The sequence below is a fragment of the Athene cunicularia genome (genome assembly GCF_003259725.1).
Source record: "Athene cunicularia isolate RWA chromosome 1 unlocalized genomic scaffold, athCun1 chr1_part1, whole genome shotgun sequence".
NCBI classification, from domain to species: Eukaryota; Metazoa; Chordata; class Aves; order Strigiformes; family Strigidae; genus Athene; species Athene cunicularia.
In genome coordinates, this window is record NW_020799091.1 from 6757487 (window position 1) to 6778120 (window position 20634).

The 20634-nt window shown below is 42.7% G+C and overlaps 1 protein-coding gene and 1 long non-coding RNA gene across 7 annotated transcripts; one reads left to right on the top strand and one right to left on the bottom strand.

Annotated features, from left to right (window-relative positions):
* The first annotated feature begins 6 nt into the window (after positions 1-6).
* Positions 7-3693, top strand: LOC113475951. Of its 2 annotated transcripts, none has more exons than XR_003397650.1 (2): positions 7-791; positions 3204-3693. It is a non-coding gene; the product is annotated as an uncharacterized LOC113475951 (long non-coding RNA). The 2 variants fall into 2 exon arrangements; XR_003397646.1 differs by having other exon boundaries at positions 3207-3693.
* Positions 815-20628, bottom strand: ANKRD42 (ankyrin repeat domain 42). 5 transcript variants are annotated; one of them, XM_026841099.1, is made up of 14 exons: positions 19950-20628; positions 19534-19679; positions 18322-18485; positions 16638-16745; positions 16190-16309; positions 15466-15601; positions 11826-12026; positions 10692-10817; positions 9069-9174; positions 8282-8457; positions 7765-7891; positions 4911-5055; positions 4348-4407; positions 815-1258 (listed from the first exon to the last, which is right to left on the bottom strand). In XM_026841099.1, the coding sequence occupies exons 2-14, from the start codon at positions 19550-19552 to the stop codon at positions 1163-1165; spliced, it is 1584 nt and encodes a 527-aa protein (XP_026696900.1). In that variant the 5' UTR covers positions 19553-19679; positions 19950-20628; the 3' UTR covers positions 815-1162. The 5 variants fall into 5 exon arrangements, with proteins under 5 accessions (XP_026696900.1, XP_026696909.1, XP_026696918.1 ...); XM_026841108.1 differs by having other exon boundaries at positions 19831-20628; XM_026841117.1 differs by lacking the exon at positions 4911-5055 and having other exon boundaries at positions 19534-20628.
* Positions 20629-20634: the final 6 nt, after the last annotated feature.

The following is a 20634-nucleotide window of genomic DNA, read 5'->3' on the forward strand; positions in this document are numbered from 1 at the left end:
AGGTCTCCCCTAAGCCTCCTTTTCTGCAGACTAAACAACCCCAGTTCCCTCAGCTGCTCCTCCTAAGACTTGCTCTCTAGATAGACCCTTCACCAGCCTTGCTGCCCCCCTCTGGACGTGGAATGACTCGGACTGATCTTTTGCAGTGTTCCTACATGAGAGTTCAGCACCAACAGTGATGTAGGAAATAGCTCGTCTGCTGCAGCTTCTCCCTATGCACTGAAGTGGGCTCTGGAGGCTGGATTTCTCTTCAGCCAGTAGAAGGCTTATGCTGTTTCTCAGCATGCCTCTCCCTCAAAATTGTGCACACAAAACCAGAACCTTGGAAATTCTCAGAGATTGTTTCCTTTAGTAAGGAAGGAGAGGGCAGCTCAGGATTCAAGCACTAGCCAAACTAACCTTACAGTGCAAGGATTTCTTATTGAAATAAAAGCTTTTAAAAATATGCACAATGAGGGTTCCAAGGAGAAAATAATTTCACAATAGCACATGGATTAGAGAAAAATCTTTATATGTGAAGTCACAAAATGTTTCTTAGGCATGGGAGGAGAGGTTAGGATTGCTGTCTCTACCACAGTGTGCCCCATGACCTAGTGAGCTCCTCAGCCCTCAGTCAGACTGAGCCCCATCACTGCTGTTCACTTGGCACCTGACACAGGAGTTGCTTCCTGGTTATTTAGAAATGACAGAGATGAAAATCAAGTGGCCTGGCACCAGTCTGCACCTGAGAACTACTCCCAGAGACTGTATTCTGGTTCCACACTGAAGGCCCTATCTGGTTATTTTAGGAGGTAAGGTGCTTTTATTATTTTTCCCCTCCTAAGGTAATAGTACAAAACAGACTAGTACAGGAGAATATTTTTCCAGACCTAGGAGGGCCTATGCCATTGCTGCAGTTAACTCTTGAAATCTCACCCTATAGTCTGCAAAGCTGTTGCTAAACTACTACCTGGACAGGAAGTTTTTTTTTTTTTTTTTTTTTTTTTTTTGCTATTAAAAATGCTGCTTTTGTGACTTTATTTTCTATCCCAGAGGAAAAAAAAAATTGGTGGAATGCAGAAAATGAGTCATCTGTGGAGCTGGGCTATGCAAACACTGCATTGTCTAGAATATTCCCATTCTATCTCCTCACTCTGCCTGCCCCTCACTGGAGTTTCACACCTCAGCGCAGTTTCACAAACACTCCTCCAGGGCTGTAGGCTGGTTTCTTCTTTACTTTCTTTTTCTCTTTGCAAGACTTTGAGATGGTCTCAGCTTCCTGAAACAAAAGACATTGTAGCCATTGAATAACAATCACTTAAACCTGCTACCTCACAAGACAGGATTTAAAAATAGACGGCTTTGAGTAAGGATTATTGTGTTAAAACTGAAGTCCAGGGCATGGGATGACAGTCACAGCAGGGTGAGATTTGAAGGCCCCTTGGTTGTAGCAGTCAGAAGTTTTTGAAAACAAACCTGCCTCAGTAGAAGTTGTCTCCAGCCCCAGCTAGTTAACCTAATGCCCAACTGGACTTTTTCAGGCTGGTAAAAAAATATAACTACAGCCACTCTTCCACCCTAGAAATGGGGCACTCTGTGCCATAGCTGTCCTAGATTCCTAAACCTGCCAGTGGAGTAGAATGGGTAATGTCTTTAAAGCGAGCTGTGGAAGCAGAAAGTGGCTTTTCTTTCAAAGGTGGAGGCACCTGGCTGGCCTGGGGGTCTCAGCAGCATGGGAAAGATCAGTCCCAAGGTTACAGCGGGGAGCAAACAGCTGTAGGAGCATTGCAGCCTGTATGTGGTAGCAGGGAAAGCTGGCGCAGGCTGAAGGAAAGCGGGGAAAAAAGGCCCATTGGGGCAGGAAAGGCACAGAAGGAATCTTGCAAGGGTGGGCAGGAGGGAGGATGCAGGGAGGGTGGAATAGAGGGAGAAGAACAGAACCATGCAGTGTGGTTTGCCGGAGCACATTGCATTGCCCAGGCACCCATTGGCAAGTCTGAACATAGGCTGTGAAGCCAGCACCCTGCACACGTGTGTGACATGGGCACCACAGCCACCTGAAGGCCTCACTGCTCTGAGTTACAGCAGCTAAATGCCATCAGGTCATGCTGCACACGCAGGTGTACCACGTTAGCCTGGGATCAGACGATGGCAACAGGGGAATAAAATTCTTGGGATGGAAATGCCTCTGTCCTCCAAGGACGAGCAGCACAACACAGTCCACAGCTCCTGCTCCCAGCTGCCTGGGAGTAGCATCGGCTCTGCTCTCAAGGGGCCTGAAACACCCTAGATGTTTCAGTGGCGAAATCCACACACAGCTTAAATGGTAACAAAATTGAGCTGTAATTGCTTGTTTCCTGCTCAGAGCATCCATCAAACATTCTTCCCCCTCACACTCAGAAAAGGATCATTATCTAGTAGGGAGACTCCAAGCACCTGGGCCTCATTCAAACCTGGCTGAAGGCAGCAGTAATGTTACCCCTTTTATCCAGTGACCCAATTTCTCCTCCAATAAATGCATACATGTTTCATGTGAAGGGGTGCCAGCTTCCCCCTCCTGCATGACTGCCCTAATAATCGGCTTATAATGCTGGTCGCTCTTACTCACTCCCTCTGGACCACTGAAAATCGAAGTACAGTGGTCACTCTGCACAGCTGCCAGCAGGGAAAAGCAGACGTTGTGCTGGTTAGAATGTCCCCCCGGGATGAGGGATATTGTCAGCTCCTCAAGGCAGAGGAAGAAGCTAAATCTGAAAGACCTCACTTAACTTTTATACTGGTTATAGCAGGGCCCTATAAACAGTTACACAGCCAAGGCAGGACAATGGTCAAGGCAGTTAAGTGAAGCTCCACGAACAGCACTGAACGGCCCAGGCTGACAGGGCCATGAGCCTTTTCCACCAGCTGTACCCTTGGCAGAACCACCAGTGCCCGCAGCACACACCAGTTCCCACAACCCACAGCAGGAGGAATTCAGGTGCCTCACCCAAGGCTGCTGACTGACTGGATAGCAAAGATCTGAAAAACGGGGTCTTGGTTGTCACGTCAGTTTGGGGGAGTTACGTGGCAGGGCAAGGTCTGAAGTGTCACCTCTGCTGTCCCCAAAGTTAGCATGTGAACTTCGGATCTGTCTTCAAGATCTGATTTTTAAAAAAGCTACAATTTTTCTGTCTTTGCCTGCTAAGCCAATCGATAGTTCATACCTACACCTTCTCTGCTATCAGCAGGCTTGATAAGGAAGATGATAGCAGATGGCATATGAGAACAGACTGCATCAGGCACTGCACACCGCAGCACAACACTCTACTACAGATCTCCTTTCCCAGTGTGGTGTAAAAGAGAAGAAAATAAACAGTTCTGAAGGAGAGTTCTGAAGCAAAAGAAATATCCTACATGTGCTGTGATTGCTACAAACCATGACAGTTGGGGGTGATACCTGATGTGAGCGGCCAGAAAGGTGAGCTGGTTAGAAGGGGAAAATTACTGAACAGAAGAAACTGCCTGCTGAAGAATACTGACAAGGAAAATGTCTGCCAGCCTGGGAACTGTGAGGCTGGGATCAAGAAACATCCTTGAAAAGTGCAGCTGGTCTCTTTGAAGTACAGCTGTGGTACCTAGAAATCAGAGGCATCCTGAGATACCACCAATAAGTGCAAAATCAAGTGACTGTAAAGACAGTTTATTGTCTGAAAAGGTAGAAAACAGTCTGGAAAAAAAAATATCTGAAAGGAGAGAATCTTCATCATCTATTGACTGTTACAGGTGAAAAGTAGAAAATGAGAAACGTCAGCATCTACTGGCTGCTTGCAATGGCGTGTCCTCCACCCTTTCACATCTCTTATAATATCTAAATGATATAATGCAAAAATGAAGACTCTCCCTCGGAAAACTTTCTGTGACACACATACTTTTCCTTTCCTAAACAAGCTGAATTCTCTGCACAAGCTTTCTAAGAGACCGGACTCTCACTTGGGATGCCTGGCTCCCTTCAGATGCTGTGATGTGGATCACCTTTGAAGTGAGACCCTGTTATTTTCTTGGTCCCCCTCTGGACCCACTTTTGGGGTTCATTTTGTCCTTCCCTCTGGGATAGTTTGACCCCTTCTGAAATCTAATTCACTTTATATCAATATTATATACCCTTAGAGGTAATCAATCATAAATATATCAGCTGTTACGTTATTGGTAAGTTTGCTTCACTAATGCTAAGTTTGTAGTAACCTCTAATAGTATATACCTGGTTACTGATATACTACTGATTGTTGCCTTCTCATTGATTGCTACTGATCGATACTATATTCCTGATTGCTAACAGTATTTTCTAATAGTTTGATATATATTTGCTTTATTAATCATAGGTATACTTGCCAGTGGTGATTTTGTGGTAGTATACTTGCTGGTGGTGATTTTTGTGGTATTTGCGGTAACCTGTAATAAAGCAGAGAAATTTAGAGAATACAAGCCTGTGTGTCCTTGTGGATTACAGAATCCTACAAACCCAGGTTGTGGTCTCTACCCATCCACAGGCCGGGTAACCCTTTAGGTGGTGACAACACCTGTCCTGGAGCACCAGTCCAGGCTCTGAAACCAGGCACCAGCCAAGATGAACTGTCAGTCACTGCACAGGCAGCATGGAAGTACTCAGGGATCAGTCCACTCCTTTTGTTAGTATGAAAATATGAAAATATCAGAATATCAGTGCTTCTCTGCCAGGGCACAAAGAGAAACTGATATCCTTTCACAGCAGAGAAACGCAACAGGATGCAACAAAGGCTACTGCTCACTTCAGCATCCCAAGCCAAAAGCTGCTAACACATTTACTCCAGTATTTGCTAGCACCACGCCTGGGACTCTCAGATAGCAAACACCACAAGCAATGGGCAGCAGCCTCTGTCCCACGCGCTGGAGGGGGTTTTGTGGCACACACTCACCACGGGGAGAGCAGGGGGGACGCAGGTTTTCTCCAGGCTCTCTCTAAGATGGCTTATCTCAGCACGGCAGTCATCCAGCTGGCTCTCCAGCTTCTCCCGCCTGACTCGCTCGTATTCCAGCTGGGCCTCCAGCTCCCTCACAGCCCTGCCAGAAGCAAAGGGGACAAGCAGAGCACAAAGCACACGCAAACCTACCCTGGCTGCTCCAGGGCGTCCCCGTGCCTTTGCTAAGGCTGCTCACAGCAGAAAGCAATGCAGTGCTCCTCACACCAGCTGTGCTGGTGAGAGCTACAGCATGCTCCCGGCTCAGGACACTTTCTAACAGCCCTAACGAGCTGGTTTTCGTTCTTTGCTGACAGCTGTGCTCAGCGCAACCTGACCGCGAGATGGAGACGTCTTCCCACACACTGAGCCAACGCTAGAGCCTTGGGTAGGCTGTAACCCAGGTTCATCTCCAGCTGCAGAAGAGGGAGAAGTGCCCCAGGAGCAAAAAGGTTAGGATGAAACTGAGAAATAAAGCATAAAACTGGGGTTCCTGAGGTGTCAAAGGCAACTTTTTCATTTACGTCTGGTGCCTCTCCACCCTTCCTATGGACTGGCTTCACCACAGATGAGGAGTACTCAAACGAACAGTCTGCATGACACCTACGAAATGGAAACTGAAGCACTGGCTGGTAGACAGTTGCCCAAGATCTCATCGGTCACACCCACAACGGCTCCTAAATTAATTGAGATTCCTGGAACTGGTTAGCGGAGACAAAATTCACGTAAATTCTGATTATAACAGCAACTGACCTCAGCAACTGAGTCATGTGGAGTTGAGCTGGCTCTCCAACTCTTTCAGGATGAATTAGCACAGCTACAAAGATGGAAGACTGGTAAAAGGAAAAGGGAGATGTCTGCCCTGTGGATTCACACAGCACAGCAGGAAAGCTCTCAGCAAGAGCTACCGCATTTCCCGGGCTGAAGTACTCCTGACTCAGGCAGCCCAAAGCTCGCAGGCTATAGCAGCCTTACTGACACTGAAAGAACGGCCTGTGCTTATGCTGGGAAATTAGTGCTCAGGGGGGACAGGCTGACTTCTTGCATGCTTCAGATTTCTGGAGCGTGTCTCATTACTGTGTGGCACACACATGGTGGCATTTTTTTCCATGCAATGAAGCCTGGTCAAAGCATTGTGCAGTGGTTCACACCAGGGCTCTTACAGCCAGAAAACCTGGATTAAAGCAGAAACCTTCAATACCTGCTACAGTGGCCTTCCCAAGTGGCAACTCCTGTTTTCCATCTAGCAAAATGGTGTTGTCATTAAATATTTTTAAATAATGAGGTTTTCTGGCATATGATACAAACATCTTGGGTCTTATTCACAGGTAGGTACCCTGAGAAGGCAGGTAGGTATGCTGAGCAGCAGTATTTCCATTTCAGAAGGCCAGTGTGGAGCTAGGGGTGCTTTCTGGCCTCCACAGGTGGAAGAGACCCTTCAAAGATCCCCACAATTTTTCTAGTTTAGCTACACATGCCACAGAAAGCAAAATCCCTTAAAGAGCCTTATCAGAGCCCCCTAACAGGGACTGCTAGCTTTTGAGTAGCTGCTCTATCCAAAATGCACTCTAATTTCTGCCACTAGTCAACAGCAACTTTTCCATCATTGCAAACAGATTGGTCTGACCTTCCAACGTAGGCATCAACATCTGAGCTGGTCACCCTCATTTAAAGCCAGGAGAGACACTCCTAGAAGTGATGAATCTCATCCTGGAGTACTGTCCAATTATGCCCTGGAAGTGCCTACACCTCTCCAAGAAGTCTAAAAAGGAGCTCAAGGTAACTAACTGGTATGCAAGTATCTACACTGCAGATGTATCAAGTTAAGGAAGATGAACTTTCAGCCTGGGCTGAGACAAAGGGTGAGCCAAAAAAAATCCTGACCACAGTTTCCTGGCTGAAATACTACTTAGTTCAAATCTGTGACACCTATTACCTGCTCCAGACTGCTAAGTCTGCTGCTTTCTCAGTGCCATGCAAGCTGTCTGGATACAGTCTCCTCTCAGTGACCAAATCAAGACAGTGGTTTGGGGTGGCCCAAACACATAACAGACATGGTTATCTAGAGAGACTGAGAACAGGGGCTAGCCAAATCTCTGACAGGTAGAGGTGGAGACAGGGCTGCCTTTCAGATGCTGCATCATAGTTTAAGCTCTGAATCTTTGACAGACAGAAGGGCTTTTCTTTGAAACTTAAGACAGTCTGCCCATCAAATCACCTGACCAGTCTAACAAAACCCTTTCATTTAATGGAGACCCTGAGAATCAGACAGACATTATGAAAAATGCTTCACGTGCAAGGGCAGGTTTGCTGAGATTTCTTTTTGCTGTGGTTGGATATGAGCTAATGCCTTCTTGAGCATAGAAATATATTGCCCTTGACACAGAAACGTAGCAGGTCTTCGAATAATTTCTGCTGTATATGCACTTCCATCCAAGCCATGCTAAGACTAATGCCTTTTTTCATATTTATTAAAGTGCATACATGTATCTGTCATCCTCAATGCAAACAAAACATCCAGGATTTATCAGACCTACTGCACATATGCTGCAGGAAAACCTGAAGAACAAACAGATGACCTTGCACAACAAGTGTGGACCCATCAAACACTTGTGCTGTGGGACTGATCCTGCTGGTAGAAGTTTAGAAATGGTCAGACAAATTGCTGAAGTCACATTTCTTTTTGACCTGGCTAAAGTTGGTAAGTGAAAAGGACAGAATGGCCAAAGCAATCTGAGTGTAAGTTAGCCTTAAAAAAGGCTTTAAAACCAGCCTCACAGAGTTAAGTGTTAGCAGGGCAAATTAACCTTACTTCTCAGCTTCTCTTTCTTCTTTTTTCATCTTCTTCTCCTCTTCAGTTATTCCACCCAGCTGTCTGTAATTGCTGTTAGCAATTTCTAGAAGTTGCTTAATTTCTTGAATCTTGCCATAGGCCCTTACTGTAAGACAGAGTTCTCCAGGTCAGTAAAATCCAGAAGACAGTCATGCTGGAATCCAATAGTCTGGAAAATAATCTCACAAACACAGAGCAGGAAACATGCTGCTCAGCAAATATTGAGCTATGCCTGACACCCACACAGCAAACAGATCTCAAAACCAAGTAGCAACCCAGCATGGTTTCAGCAAACACAGATTAAAACAGTGTAACAATTTTAATTCTGATTGCCCTCTGCTATGCTAGTTTTCCACAATTTGTTTGACTGCTTGGTGGTACAGATATCCTGTATCTCATAACAAAAGTCACAGCAGTTGGCAGAAACTGTGCAACTAGAACAATAATGTCTCGAGACAATCTTTTTCAAACAAGGATTGATGGAAAGACTGCTTACTGCGTGCGTTCCTTTTCTCTGCTTTATCCAGGGTTAAATCTTCTTTGCTATCCGTACTCCCTTCCACACCATGTCTTTCAAAAAACTTTATGTTGTTTGCATCTAGTTCTTCATCACTAGAGTTGCTGTCTCCAGTTCTTTGTGTCAACAGTTCCACAGCTGCCAGCTGGGAAAATCTGGACAGAGAACAGTTAATCTACACTGAAATAACCCCATCATCTGGAAACATGCATGTGATTGACAGAAGCTCTCTGAAACTCTTCATGTTGCCATTTATCACCAGGAGTTTCAGGATTAAAGGAAGCACTGGTACACAAACTATGAACAGCTCATCTGCTTTTTGCAGTATTCCAATGGAATGAGCTCTAGCTCAGTGGAATCTTATAACAATGACTCCTACATCAGAAGTATCTTTTTCTTTGCAGAATTTCTTAATTGAATATTATCAGAAACTGCATTATTTTATTAATGCAAAAATCAGCCAGCCTGTGCTACTTCTCACTTACTTTGTACAGCACACTGTGAACATATTGCCTCACAACTTTCCTTTTATAGATCAGCTAGTTTTCACCTTTTATGTCTGACCTTGTTAAAAACCTCCTTAAATTAAATTAAGTGAAAATTAAAACCTTTGATAGCTACAATAAAGCTTTGCTTATCACTCAGAGCTGGAATTCATGGGCCTGATCTGTTCTTGCTCCATCCCTGAAAAACAGGATTAATTCCAACAAAGATGACATTATATTAATATATAAATAAATGACAGCTACAGACTATGTACTTCTACCTCTTGGCTACATCCTTTGGAGTCTCTCCAGCATCATTCGTAATGTCACAATCAGCTCCCATTTCCATCAGCCACCGTAAGCAATGGATGTGCCCCTGTCCAGCAGCTGAGGGAAGGAACGTGCACACAAGACAGTTATAGACAACTGAAGTGTTTCAAACCTAAAATGTCCTCCTTTTGTCACTATTTGACATGCCAGAGGTTGGATTCACTAAGACACCACAGGGGAGACACTATTTCAAGAGAACCCTGTATGTCAAGATGCTCAAGTCACATAGGTATTCACAGTTTGGGGGAAGATCACGCAGTGTGGTTTTGTGACTCCTTCTAGTTCTAGAATTCTACTGGAACTCTTCCTGGACAAAAGTTAAACTAACTGTGCTGAGCATAAGACACACAAATAACTGCTGCCATGCCTCGTGCAGTAAGGCCTATGCGTCACAGTTTTGCAGCAAAGCGCTGTCCCCTCTCTCTGGCTTTGGGCTCCCATCTACCAGACACAGCTGGTCACCCTGGTCTGTGGTGTGTGATGCTGTCTCACAGAGGAGAGAAGACAGGGCTTTGTTCTGGGGCTACAGGTACCCCATTTCTTGGGCCAGACACTCAAGGCAACGCTTTTCAGCTGCAGCCTAACACAACAGTTTTGCCTACTCATAGGATCTGGCATGGCTATTGCTCATATCAGGTGGTGCCAGGAACAACATCTCACATATGGAAGGTGGTATTTGGTGTGTCTAGCAGAAACCTGTAAGCTGTTTTTCTCAAGGAAGAAATCCATTTCTTGACAGCACCCCCTTTGGAAGTTTGCCATATTTATTTTCTTACTGAGATAAGGAAATGAAATTACAGTATCAGCTGTAGTATTTCCCCATAACACCAACATTGCATGAAAAGATTGGGGATGAAACAATTGTAGGTTAGCACCATTCCAAGGAAAGAGAAAGAATGTAGAAAACATTTTTTAAATCACTACATATTAATTTTTTTAATGTTTTTAAAAATTCTACCATTTCTATCTAGTCAAAAAGAAATGTGGGAAATAGTGTTAAAAGCATTATTACAAAAATGCCTCCCTCTTTCCTGTCCTATTTCTTTTTCTTCTTTCAGACATTACTATGAAACCCCCAACACAAGAGCCATTTTTCTGTAATGCCAGAACTCCACTACATATCAAGGTGTCAGAAACCAGAAGTTTACCTTCCTTCTCAGCATCCTACCAAATGACTTTGCTGTGGTTTTTACAACACATCTTCACTGTACTGATATGTTCAGTAGACAAAGGCCCAGTTCTCACACAGATCATTCTTATCGCCAGCCAGCCAATGTTTCTAAAAGTCACATCTCACCTCATAAAAACAACTTACTTAGTTTTCAGTTTAGATGATGTTTTCTCTTTAATATAAACTCTTCTTTCTTGACTTCAGCTTGGTTATTTTGTTTTTAAAGTGACACCTACACACACATACCTCACAAAATACGTTTTTTGGGGTTGCCCTTTTGAGCTCTCAGGAAATGAGATGCTGTTTTTCATTACATTTATCTGATGAGCAGCCACTTGAAAAACTAAGTAAACAAGTCAGCAACAAACAGTAACAAGCTGAAACACAGATCATAATTACTGACCTTTGTGCATGAGAGTGGATCCTTTATCATCCCGCTCATTAACATTGATTACTCCATTTCTCACTAATCTTCTAAGCGCTAACAAGTCCCCTTTGAAAGCAGCACCATGAGCTGGGAAAGCTAAAACTGAAAATGAAATGCATGTGTTTCCAAACAGATGCCAGTAATTCTACTAAACTTGCTGTATTTGTCTCTCACAGCTTGCCTCTCTCATAGCAACTTATGCATGGACACTTCATAGCTGTAGCTAGCAAGGTATATGCACCCTTAATCAGGTAAAATGCAGCTGCATAACCAGCACTTGTTCATCACAGACTTGACTAAACATGTCTTGGTTATGGCTACAGGCATAACAGTTAAGAGATTAATTTCATAAACCCAAAACAAGTATACCTTTCTTTTACAGTTGATGTTGTATTACTGGTAGTAACTGGAGTAATTTGCCTATTTTGAATTCCATAGTCTAACCAAATATATAAACTACTTCACTTCTCCTTGTTTAAAAACTACCCATATGGACAATTTGATTTTTCTAGTTATTTTACATAGACAGGGAGTACTAACAGATATACATATATGCAAAATGAAAAACAACCTAGCAGATAAGGACAGTAAGTGCCTGGAAAAAGCAGAAAGGTGAAGGTGCAGTTCTCATGTCCTTGCTGTGTTGGAGGTTCTCCTTACAGACCTTGCCACACTTGCATCCTTCAGCTGTTCTGACTGCAATAGTATTGTTGGACAACAAGTAACCTTAACTTCGGTGGGCCGTTTCCAGGTTAAGCTGCTGTTCAATGCAACTAAGGGATTCTGAGTAGGCAGATCTGCAAACTCATGAAAATCATACAGTTTTTCTGGATCTCTGCTGCAGTCTAAGAAGAACATGGATAACTTGGTATCCCTAGTGCAAAACAGTGCAACAAGTTTTATTTTGAACATGGGTAAACCTAAGACATTTATAAAATCACATAGTATCCCAGTCTTTAGCAATCAGTAAGTGTAACAAGCATTGAAAAGAACTGCTCTTCCTTGTACCACTCATTTAAATGTTATACTTTTGCTCATACAAGTTTTCAAAATCAAGCATTTCTATAGAATTACAATGCCTGTTTTAACAGTATCTTGATCTATACTCACCTTCCTGTGTCTCCAGATGCTCTCCCCCTTTTTCCACACCATCAATATATTGCAGAATATTATCTTTATAGAAGCGTTCAGCCAAGTCCCTTGGAGTCTCTCCTTGGTCATTCCTGGCTTTCAGAGTGTGTGTGACACTGGCCATTTTACTGAGCAAGAACTTAAAGCAATGCAAGTGTCCTTCCACCGCTGCCAGATGAGCTATAGCACAAGGTGAAGCAAAGTATGTTAGAGCAGAGCACTGCTGCCCACCAAGATAGCAGGCTCTCACTGCTGGTTACATGTGGCTCATCTACCAGAGCTGAAGCCATCCAACACTGCACAAGGAGGAGCAGCCTCAGCTGAACAGGGGATGTTCTGCTCCTATCCAGGACAAGAGTTCAGCTCTAGTCAAAGGAGGTGAAAGCTGTCAAGGACAGGATTTGCAGAGAAGATTCCCTGGCAGAGCTGATTGCAGGACACAACACAACACTGCCAAGAGACCACTGAGCATGAGCTAGGAGAGTGCACTGCTGGGGTCTCTTCTTCCCCACGAACACAAATCTCACTCTTCAGCAGCTGCCTGACCTCACTGTCCTAGGGATGTTCATTACAGATGGCCAGCAAGCAGTGTCCTTGATTAGGAGATAAGGCCACTTCTGCTTTAGTCCCACCTCTACTGTGCCACCCAAACAAGGTGCATCACACCCTCAGCTGCCCCACCTATAAAACAAGGACAGTAACATTCACTTTGCTGGGTGAAGTATTAGAAGGTACATCCCCCCATGACAGAGGCTTCTATTCACAGCATTACGTTATACTTTTTCAACTAGACAGTTGCTGTGTGCAGGAGCTGCTCCACCTCACCGTGGCAATGACTGCTTCCTGCAGAGGTCAAGTACTTCCTCTCCTGCCTTTAAGCTATGCTGAGATTTAGTTATTTAATACTAACAGAGTGCAGGGCCTATAATAAAGTAAGCAGTATAAAACGCATGCTTACTGTTTTTAAATGAGCAGTATTCTCTAATCCCGTTAATGAGAAGAAGTTGACAAATGTGTTATGTGTTATTGTGTGTTATCACTCCATGAAAGTGCTCTGGAAAAGCTGGCTGATGTGGCAAAAGGATTAGTTTGTCTCCAGGTGAGAAGAAAATTATCTTCATACTTAACAAACAACGTACCCAGGACCAAAAAAATCAACCCACATCACTTAAGTTTCAGCACGTACAAGTTCTCTATTGCAAACCATCCACAGCTTTCCAGAGCATAATTGCTCTAAAAGGTGATGGATATTGGTTTTACAGCAAGATGACATACTTAGGTATAGATGATTGCTAAAATTTGACACAACACAATCTGAGCCTCACTGAAACCACTGCAGCTTTTCCCATTGCCTTTATTTTATTCAGTGAGTTAGTTACTCAGGAAGAAGTGAAAAGAAGCGGTCCCTTGTTACAGCTAAATACTGATTACACGTCAGCTGGTGAAAAACTGACTCAACCCTTATGAATCCACTTTCAGATGCCTAAAATCTCAGGGATAAAACTTCACCTCTTGCGGTGAAACTTTTTGTTTTTTAAATCAGATGCCTCTTCTGTGCAGAACGCAGTCAGAAAAGCTCAACATTTTCTGCAAAGATGGCAAGGGGAAAAATAGATTAAAGAATTATATTCCGTGCAGGTCTTTTTGCACAGTTTCAGTAGGATGCTGTGGAAGATACATAGAGGAGATTTTCATAGGTGGCTTTTAACGCAGGTCTTTCTTAGTAGCCAGTGCCCAACATGTAGCTGTGCCGTCCCAACCCCAGGTATGCTGAGCCCTTGCACTTGAGACTAAAGCCAAAGGGTACTGTGACATTAACACAAAATACACAACTTAGTGCCAAGAACTTTGAAAAACCTTGTCTCAGGCATCACAAACAGGCAGTGGGTAGTTGGCGCTGGTATCGCAACTTTTCTGTGCTTCATCTCACATTTTATACAACCAGGCTAACACTATTCACTCTTCTCAAAGTTGCAAGCTAAAAACCAGTGTCTCTGAAAAATTCGGATGTTGTGCTACGATTAAATTAATACTATATTTAGAACAGGTTTGACTAGTGAGCAAGAAAAGAAGCACGGATATGGCCAAATCCCGATACAGATCAAAGCCAAAATGTTGAATTAATAAATCCAGCCCATTCTGTATGTTGAATGAGTCACGGTTCTTCCAAAAAATTAGCATGCTGCAGATAATTAAAGCCACTGCTATAACACACACGTGCAAAAGGTGTAGCCAGTTTTCAAGGTTTAGGTGTATGGCATTGCAACCTCAGTAAATATCCTCCAGTATGCTCTTAGCAAAAATTATAGCACTGCCCAGCTAATCTTGAACCTGAAGTAGGTAAAGATGATTTCAGTTCACTTTGCTGTTTCACAAGCTAAGGAAAGGCTGGCCCGTACAGCACACCACTCCTATTAATCTTTTAGCCATGTAAAGCCTTTCCTTTCCTTTGGATGATAATAAGATCAAAAGGAACAGAACAAAGACTGGAAGAACAAGCTTCTGTAGGTGTCAAAATAACAACAATTTTTGACTAACCAGTATATACAGAGCACTTAAGTACAATTGTGCTGGCATTTGCTATCTGTCCATGAAAGTCTGTCATCAGGGAAATGTTCCCAAATGCAACTAAAGCTGCCTTCCACGCTGCCACCAGGGTGCCTAACATCACAACCCTTTATTGCTAATACACCTGATGTCCTGCTGGGATGCAAGAGCCTTGCATCCTTCTATAAGACCCAGGTTTGCAAAGCAGAAGATAGATCATCAGTTTGCTAGGTAAGTGATGCTTAACAGAGGGTAGAAAATTTCAAGAAAGGACTTAAAAATTAACTGCATACAGCTTAGAGACAAAAAAAAATATGCTATTTGGAACAAATAATGTGACAAACCAGAAGGAAAATGGTAAAAGGGAAAGGATGCAATGAGAACCCAGGATATAAACAATACCATTCAATTTAGAGAGGGTATTGAGACAGCAGCGTGGTAGGCAGAGGAATGTTGGAAAAATGCTGCACATTTTTGTGCTAGAGCAACTATACTCATGATTATGAAAAGAGTACAGATTACAGATAATACAGAAATATCAATGTTCTGGAAATCGAGATGAAGAAATCACGGGTGAATCAGATCAAGAGTTTTACCAAAGCATTTAAGAAAACAGTGGGATACAAAAACCTGCATATGAACATGCCAGAATCTGGTCACACTGGCACAGCCATTAAAGCCTGGCACAAATTCAAACAGGAGCACCTAGCAGCTGAAAGTGCCTCCTGCTCCACCTAACCTTCTCCTCCTGTCACCTCCACTCTCACATGCGCTCCATCGCATGCACAGAGATGCTGCCCACCTACACAGTGCTCTCAGCCAGGCTCAGCCTGCTCCCTGTTCCAGCACCCATGAACAGGGAGCAGCAGGAAGTGAACAGGATACTGTCACCGACAGATAAATACTTTGGATTTTTTTAATCTCCCCATCGTTATAAAAATGGAATGTGTTGACTGCATGGAACCAAATAGCAAATGCTTCTGGTGTGAATCACTTATCATTTGCTAAATTATCACGTAACACAACAACCGTAAACCAAAGGTTAAAAAATGCATGATTTATCCTGATATACCTGGAAGGTTTCCATTGTTATCCACATCATCTATACACGCTCCCCATCTAACAAGAAGCTGCAAACACCCCAAGCGACCATGAAAAGCAGCATAATGAACAGGCTTCCAGTCATTCCTATCTGAAACATTCACATTCTAAAAGAAAAGCAGAAGGTTAATTCATTAATTTATTAATCTTAGACACAAGATAAATTTTATAAATAGGAATCAGTTGTTCATTGTGGTTTTAAATCAAACCAAGTAACGTTTTCCAAAGTTCATGCCATGTATGCAGTTCCCATTCCAAGATAGGGACTTTTCACAGGTTCTTGGTTTTATTTATATAATACACACATAAAAGCTGCATTTTTAGTCATACTTCTATCGCTGCATTGGTCATTATTCCTTAAATATGCATCTGGATTAATTTTTTTTACAGTTTGTCTCTCCTTTACTACAGAAGATTTGTACAATTGCAAGAAATCACAACTACCACAGCACCTGATCTTCATTTAATGACATCCTCAGTGGAATGTGGTTTACTCACATTATTGATTCTCTCCTTACTTTTCCATCATTTCCCCATTATATCTTACAAAAAAAATTGAAATTTACCCTAAAAATAAATTCACCAACAGTAACTAATCTATAGTCCTAAATCTCAGTTTAAACCAGGGAGTTCTGTATGGAAAAGATACCAGACTTTGGCTCTGTGCTAGGGAACTGCGGGTAAAAGTCTCTCACCGCTCCACTCCGCAGTATGGTTTGCAAGGTGTAAGACTGCCCATGGGCTGCAGCTAAGTGTGACGGTGTGCACCCACCATCATCTTCAGCTTCTGCATTTGCTCCATTTATTAACAAAGCCTAAAAGAAATGCAAAACAGAAGTTCAGTTCACGAGCTGCAAAAGCAAACATTGCCTAGCAGGATGATTGAGATGATCAGCAGAGTATCTCTGGGCTGACCTCAAGGCCCAAACTACACAAAATAAATCTGTTTGCACAGACAGTGCAAGGTGCAAGTGAGTGCACTGGTTTTAACAAGAGTGACTTGATTCCAGATGTAAATTCCACATCAAGATGAGATACTCATGGCTCCATTAGGAGCTCTCCCAGCTGATCTTCATAATGAATTTGTCCAAACGGAAGCTCAGCCCTACTTATGTTCACTCGAGAGTGAGTATTTATGCGTACCTGCATGCAAGCATCCTGACCTCGGATAGCCGCAAGGTGAGCTGCTGTCCAGCCTCTGGCAGTTACACATCTTGTATCAGCTCCATGCCAGAGCAACCAGTGAAGGCACTGCTCAACCAAAACCAAAGGGGTTTATTTAACTATTCTTATCATGTATCTGAGGCACATTTTAGCTATAATTTATCAATCGATATTACATTTCAAAACAGTATTGGAATACTTCATAATGGAAATATGACAGCTCAGAGCATGCCTTAGCCAGATATTTGTGTGTTAGGAAGTTACAGGTAAGTTAGACTTTTCAGATTTCACCCAAGGGTACAAAAAGTGCAAATAACCTACTAATTCAGACCCCAGCACTGATTTTACAGTATGGCTTCCTAAATTTACTCTTCCAGATTTAAAATGTAATCTGTGAGAGTATTCACATGGCATGAGGTAAAAGCATTGGAGAAAACAATGCAAACAAGCTCACTTGAATTCCAGCTAAAACTACTGGCAGGAAAAATACCATGAACCAAATCTAAAGCCTGATTTAATTTAATAGTCCTCTTAGGTGTGTGTAATCCCATCTCTCTTCTTATCCTTCCACAGCCTAGTTTTGTTTTATTCACCTTCATCCAACAGATATTTTTGCTTGCAATGGAAAGCTTTATGAACTACCCAAAACTAACTAAAGGACCAATTTAAACCTTTTATTATATATTATTATGATTTATTACGTTCTTTTAGGCCAGCCTACGGCTCTGGTTCATCCACTGTTTCCACCAAGGAGCTTAGCAACAAATAGATGACAGATAATTCAATAAAGTCTAATACACTGATTGCAAAGTAGGAGAGTCAAATGAAAAATGGCAGAATTTATAGAGGCGGAAAAGGGTGGGTAAGCAATCTATTTTTAGGGTCGAACACATGATGATCAGCATTTTCTTGACAGTTTCTGTACATTCCAGAAACAGCACTGCACTTATTATTTCATGAGTTTAACAAGAACTTTAAACTCTTTCCTTTGGGACATGAATTTTTATATGGTTATTCATGGCATTATTGCTTCAAGGTTAGATTGCTATAAAGATTGTACCAGGAGGCTGCAACAAGAAGGTGAACGTTGTGCTGAATACAGCAGTTCAGTCCTTCTGGAAGTTCAAAACATTAATGCAAGCACCTGCTGATTTCTCCATCAATATTCAATGTGTCATTTATTAAAATAAAATGTATTAGGACTATTTATATAGAAAATGAGGCATGAGACAGGACATTGGTAAAGAGAATGAACATGTTTTCATGTCACTTCTCACCTGTTTCAATCACCTTCAGAACATTTTATACACCCTACGGGATTTTCTAGGTGTCCCAAGAGAAGGCAAAACCACAACAGTGACAAAAGAAGGTCATGAGTCTGGATGGGAGGTCATAAGACACATTTTGCTCAGAGTAAGAAAATCACTGATTTGGTAAATTCTGGCAATACTGACTCCATAAACTGCCCGAGGCTTCAGAAGGGGAAAATAAAAATCTAAAATCTTGTACTTCTGCTCTTGCTGAATGTATGTAATGAGAAAAACAAGCAGAGATTATTGATTTAGCTTGATCAAAGCTAGCAGTTTTGTGTCCAGCCTCTCCCAGAGAAGGAAAACAACTTACAAAAACCTTGCTGTGTCTGAACACTAATAAAATGTTTTACCTCCAGACTTCCAGAGTGTGCAGCACAGTGCAATGGTGTGAATTTGTGGACTAAATCCACCTCGTTAATACCAGCTCCACTTTTTATCATTGACGCAAGCTGCTCTACATCACCAGCTTTCACTGCCTCATGCACACTAGTATACTTTTGCTTCGTCTTGACAGCTAGTGAGGAATAATAAAAAGGGCATTAGTCAGTTCAGAAACACTTAAGAGATAGGAAATAAGTGATTAATCAAAGAGAGTGTCAGCTTCACAGGAACTGACCAACACTGACTTTCAGAGTAAAGTGTGAGATTGAGATTTGTATCAACAGGAATCCTAAATCACTTCTTCTGTTTGTCAGAAATAGATCAATATGCAAAAACCTGAGACAGCCATGCCCCCTCCAGTCCCTGAAAAGGGCACAAAAGAATAAGACCCAGAAGAAAGATGACAAGAAGCACAGCAAGAACAGGAAGCACAGCTACTCCACCTATGTATACAAATGCTGGACAAGGTCCACACCAACAGTGGCTCTCCTCCAAAACCGAACATCACAAACTCTTTCATTAATCACGTTTTCAAGTACACCACCAGTGAGGCTTCTCACTTGGCAAACAAGCTCTCGGCCATCACTTCCCAGGTGCTCCACATGGCCATGCTGCTGCTGCTGCTGCCGCAGGACTGGGCATAGCATGGCATACCATGCTGGAGGGCACCAGAGCCTTCACCAGGTAAGCACATCATGCAAATGCTCTTGACTGAGCTACACAGATCAGTTGAAGGTCAAGCTGATGTCAAAATTAATGCTGCTGTAGAAAAGCAGTTCTTTATGCAGTGTGTTAGTCATCATGTGTCGTTCTCTTGCGACAAACATACCATTGCTCTCTCACAGCTCACTATTAGCAGCCTGAGTATTTTGCTCCCACCACAGTCAGTAACATTTTCACTGACCTCAGTGCCACAGAATTAAACTCTTAAGTGTAGAAGCATGGGGTCCAAAAAAAAAAAAATCCATCACCAGGCCACTGGGTCAAATAATCTGTGCTGTCTCTCCTTCAGGCCTTTCCACTGATTAACTACATAACTGGAAACAATGGAAGCTACATATCCAAACCCCCTTGCAACATGCCAAAACTTGTAAACAGAAATATATAAGTAGGTCTAATGGCTGCAAGGGCTAACTTCAGATAGCCAAGCATAAAAAGAACCTAAAACAATTTGTAATCACCTTCTAGAGTAGTCATCATTTCAGTACCAAAATGCACTAACACTTTCACAAGATTTGACAATTAGAAGTCTTGAAGAGGTGGGCTGCTGTTTTGCAAGTCAAGCAAGCATGAAAATGTAGGTCTTAAGGTGCCTCCGCTTCTCTCCCTGTGGAGAAGAAACAGTAGTAGTAGCTAAAATTGTTACACACTTTGAGATAAATAAATATTAAAGGATATAAATGAGATACTGCATAAACGTGTTTGCAATACATGTAAAAAAGCACTAAATACAATTTAAAATGGCCTTCACAATTTACCCGTGCCTATTTTCACATAGACTGTACCGTGATAGTAGTGCTCAAGCAGATTTGGGGTTGCCACAGAGAGGAAAAAGAGGCTGAAGCTGTTTCAGTAATCCAGGCTGACAGTAACACACCCTGTGCTGTAACACACCACTTGATCTTGTGGCTGTGTCTCACTCCACTTCCACCTCCTCCAGCTCAGTGGGATGTATCGCTGCCCTGCACAATGTGGCTTCAGTTAGGAACTGGGACTCTATCCTGCCAAATACTGTATGAACAAACAGCAGCAGCATAGAAACACAGAACAAATCAGGTCGGAAGGCACCTTGGGAGGTCATCTAGTTCACGTTTCCAAGAAATCTTTAAGCACGTTTTGTGGCTTTTTTTAAAGAGATGGTATCACCAGGACATAATTTTCCCACAAGGGAGTAATTTCTCATTATGCCAAGTGAAGGTTACAGCCTTCAGCACAATTATACAGGCTTACATCAGAAGAGGATCTGGCCAGTTACACTACTCGCCGCAGTACTAATGTGTTTAACACAATGTTCCAGTGCAGCAAATTCAAGGTAATCCTTTTTGGTTTGTTTTGTTTTGTTTTTAATCCAGAAGAAAAGCAAGAGACAAGGCCTGCCAGCAGAGTGAGTTTTGCCTCCTTTCTCCCTCTGGAGACCTACAACTGTATGGAGACTGAAGCAAACCGCTGCTGCACAGTTTGTTGGCGCAGGCCACCACAAACAAGCCAAAGGCAGCTGCCCTGGGACTGAAGTTCGGTAAGCAGCTGTTAACATCAATTTTGTACAAAGTACGCTGGGTTTG

What these genes read in the sequence shown, in the direction of transcription:
- ANKRD42 (XM_026841099.1), bottom strand. An exon ending in TAACAATGGAAACCTTCCAG is followed by an intron (nt 12,027 to 15,465) that starts GTATATCAGGAT and finishes CTTGTGCTATAG; the next exon opens with CTCATCTGGCAGCGGTGGAA. An exon ending in GAAGAAAGAGAAGCTGAGAA is followed by an intron (nt 5,056 to 7,764) that starts GTAAGGTTAATT and finishes TGCTTCTGGCAG; the next exon opens with GGCTGTGAGGGAGCTGGAGG.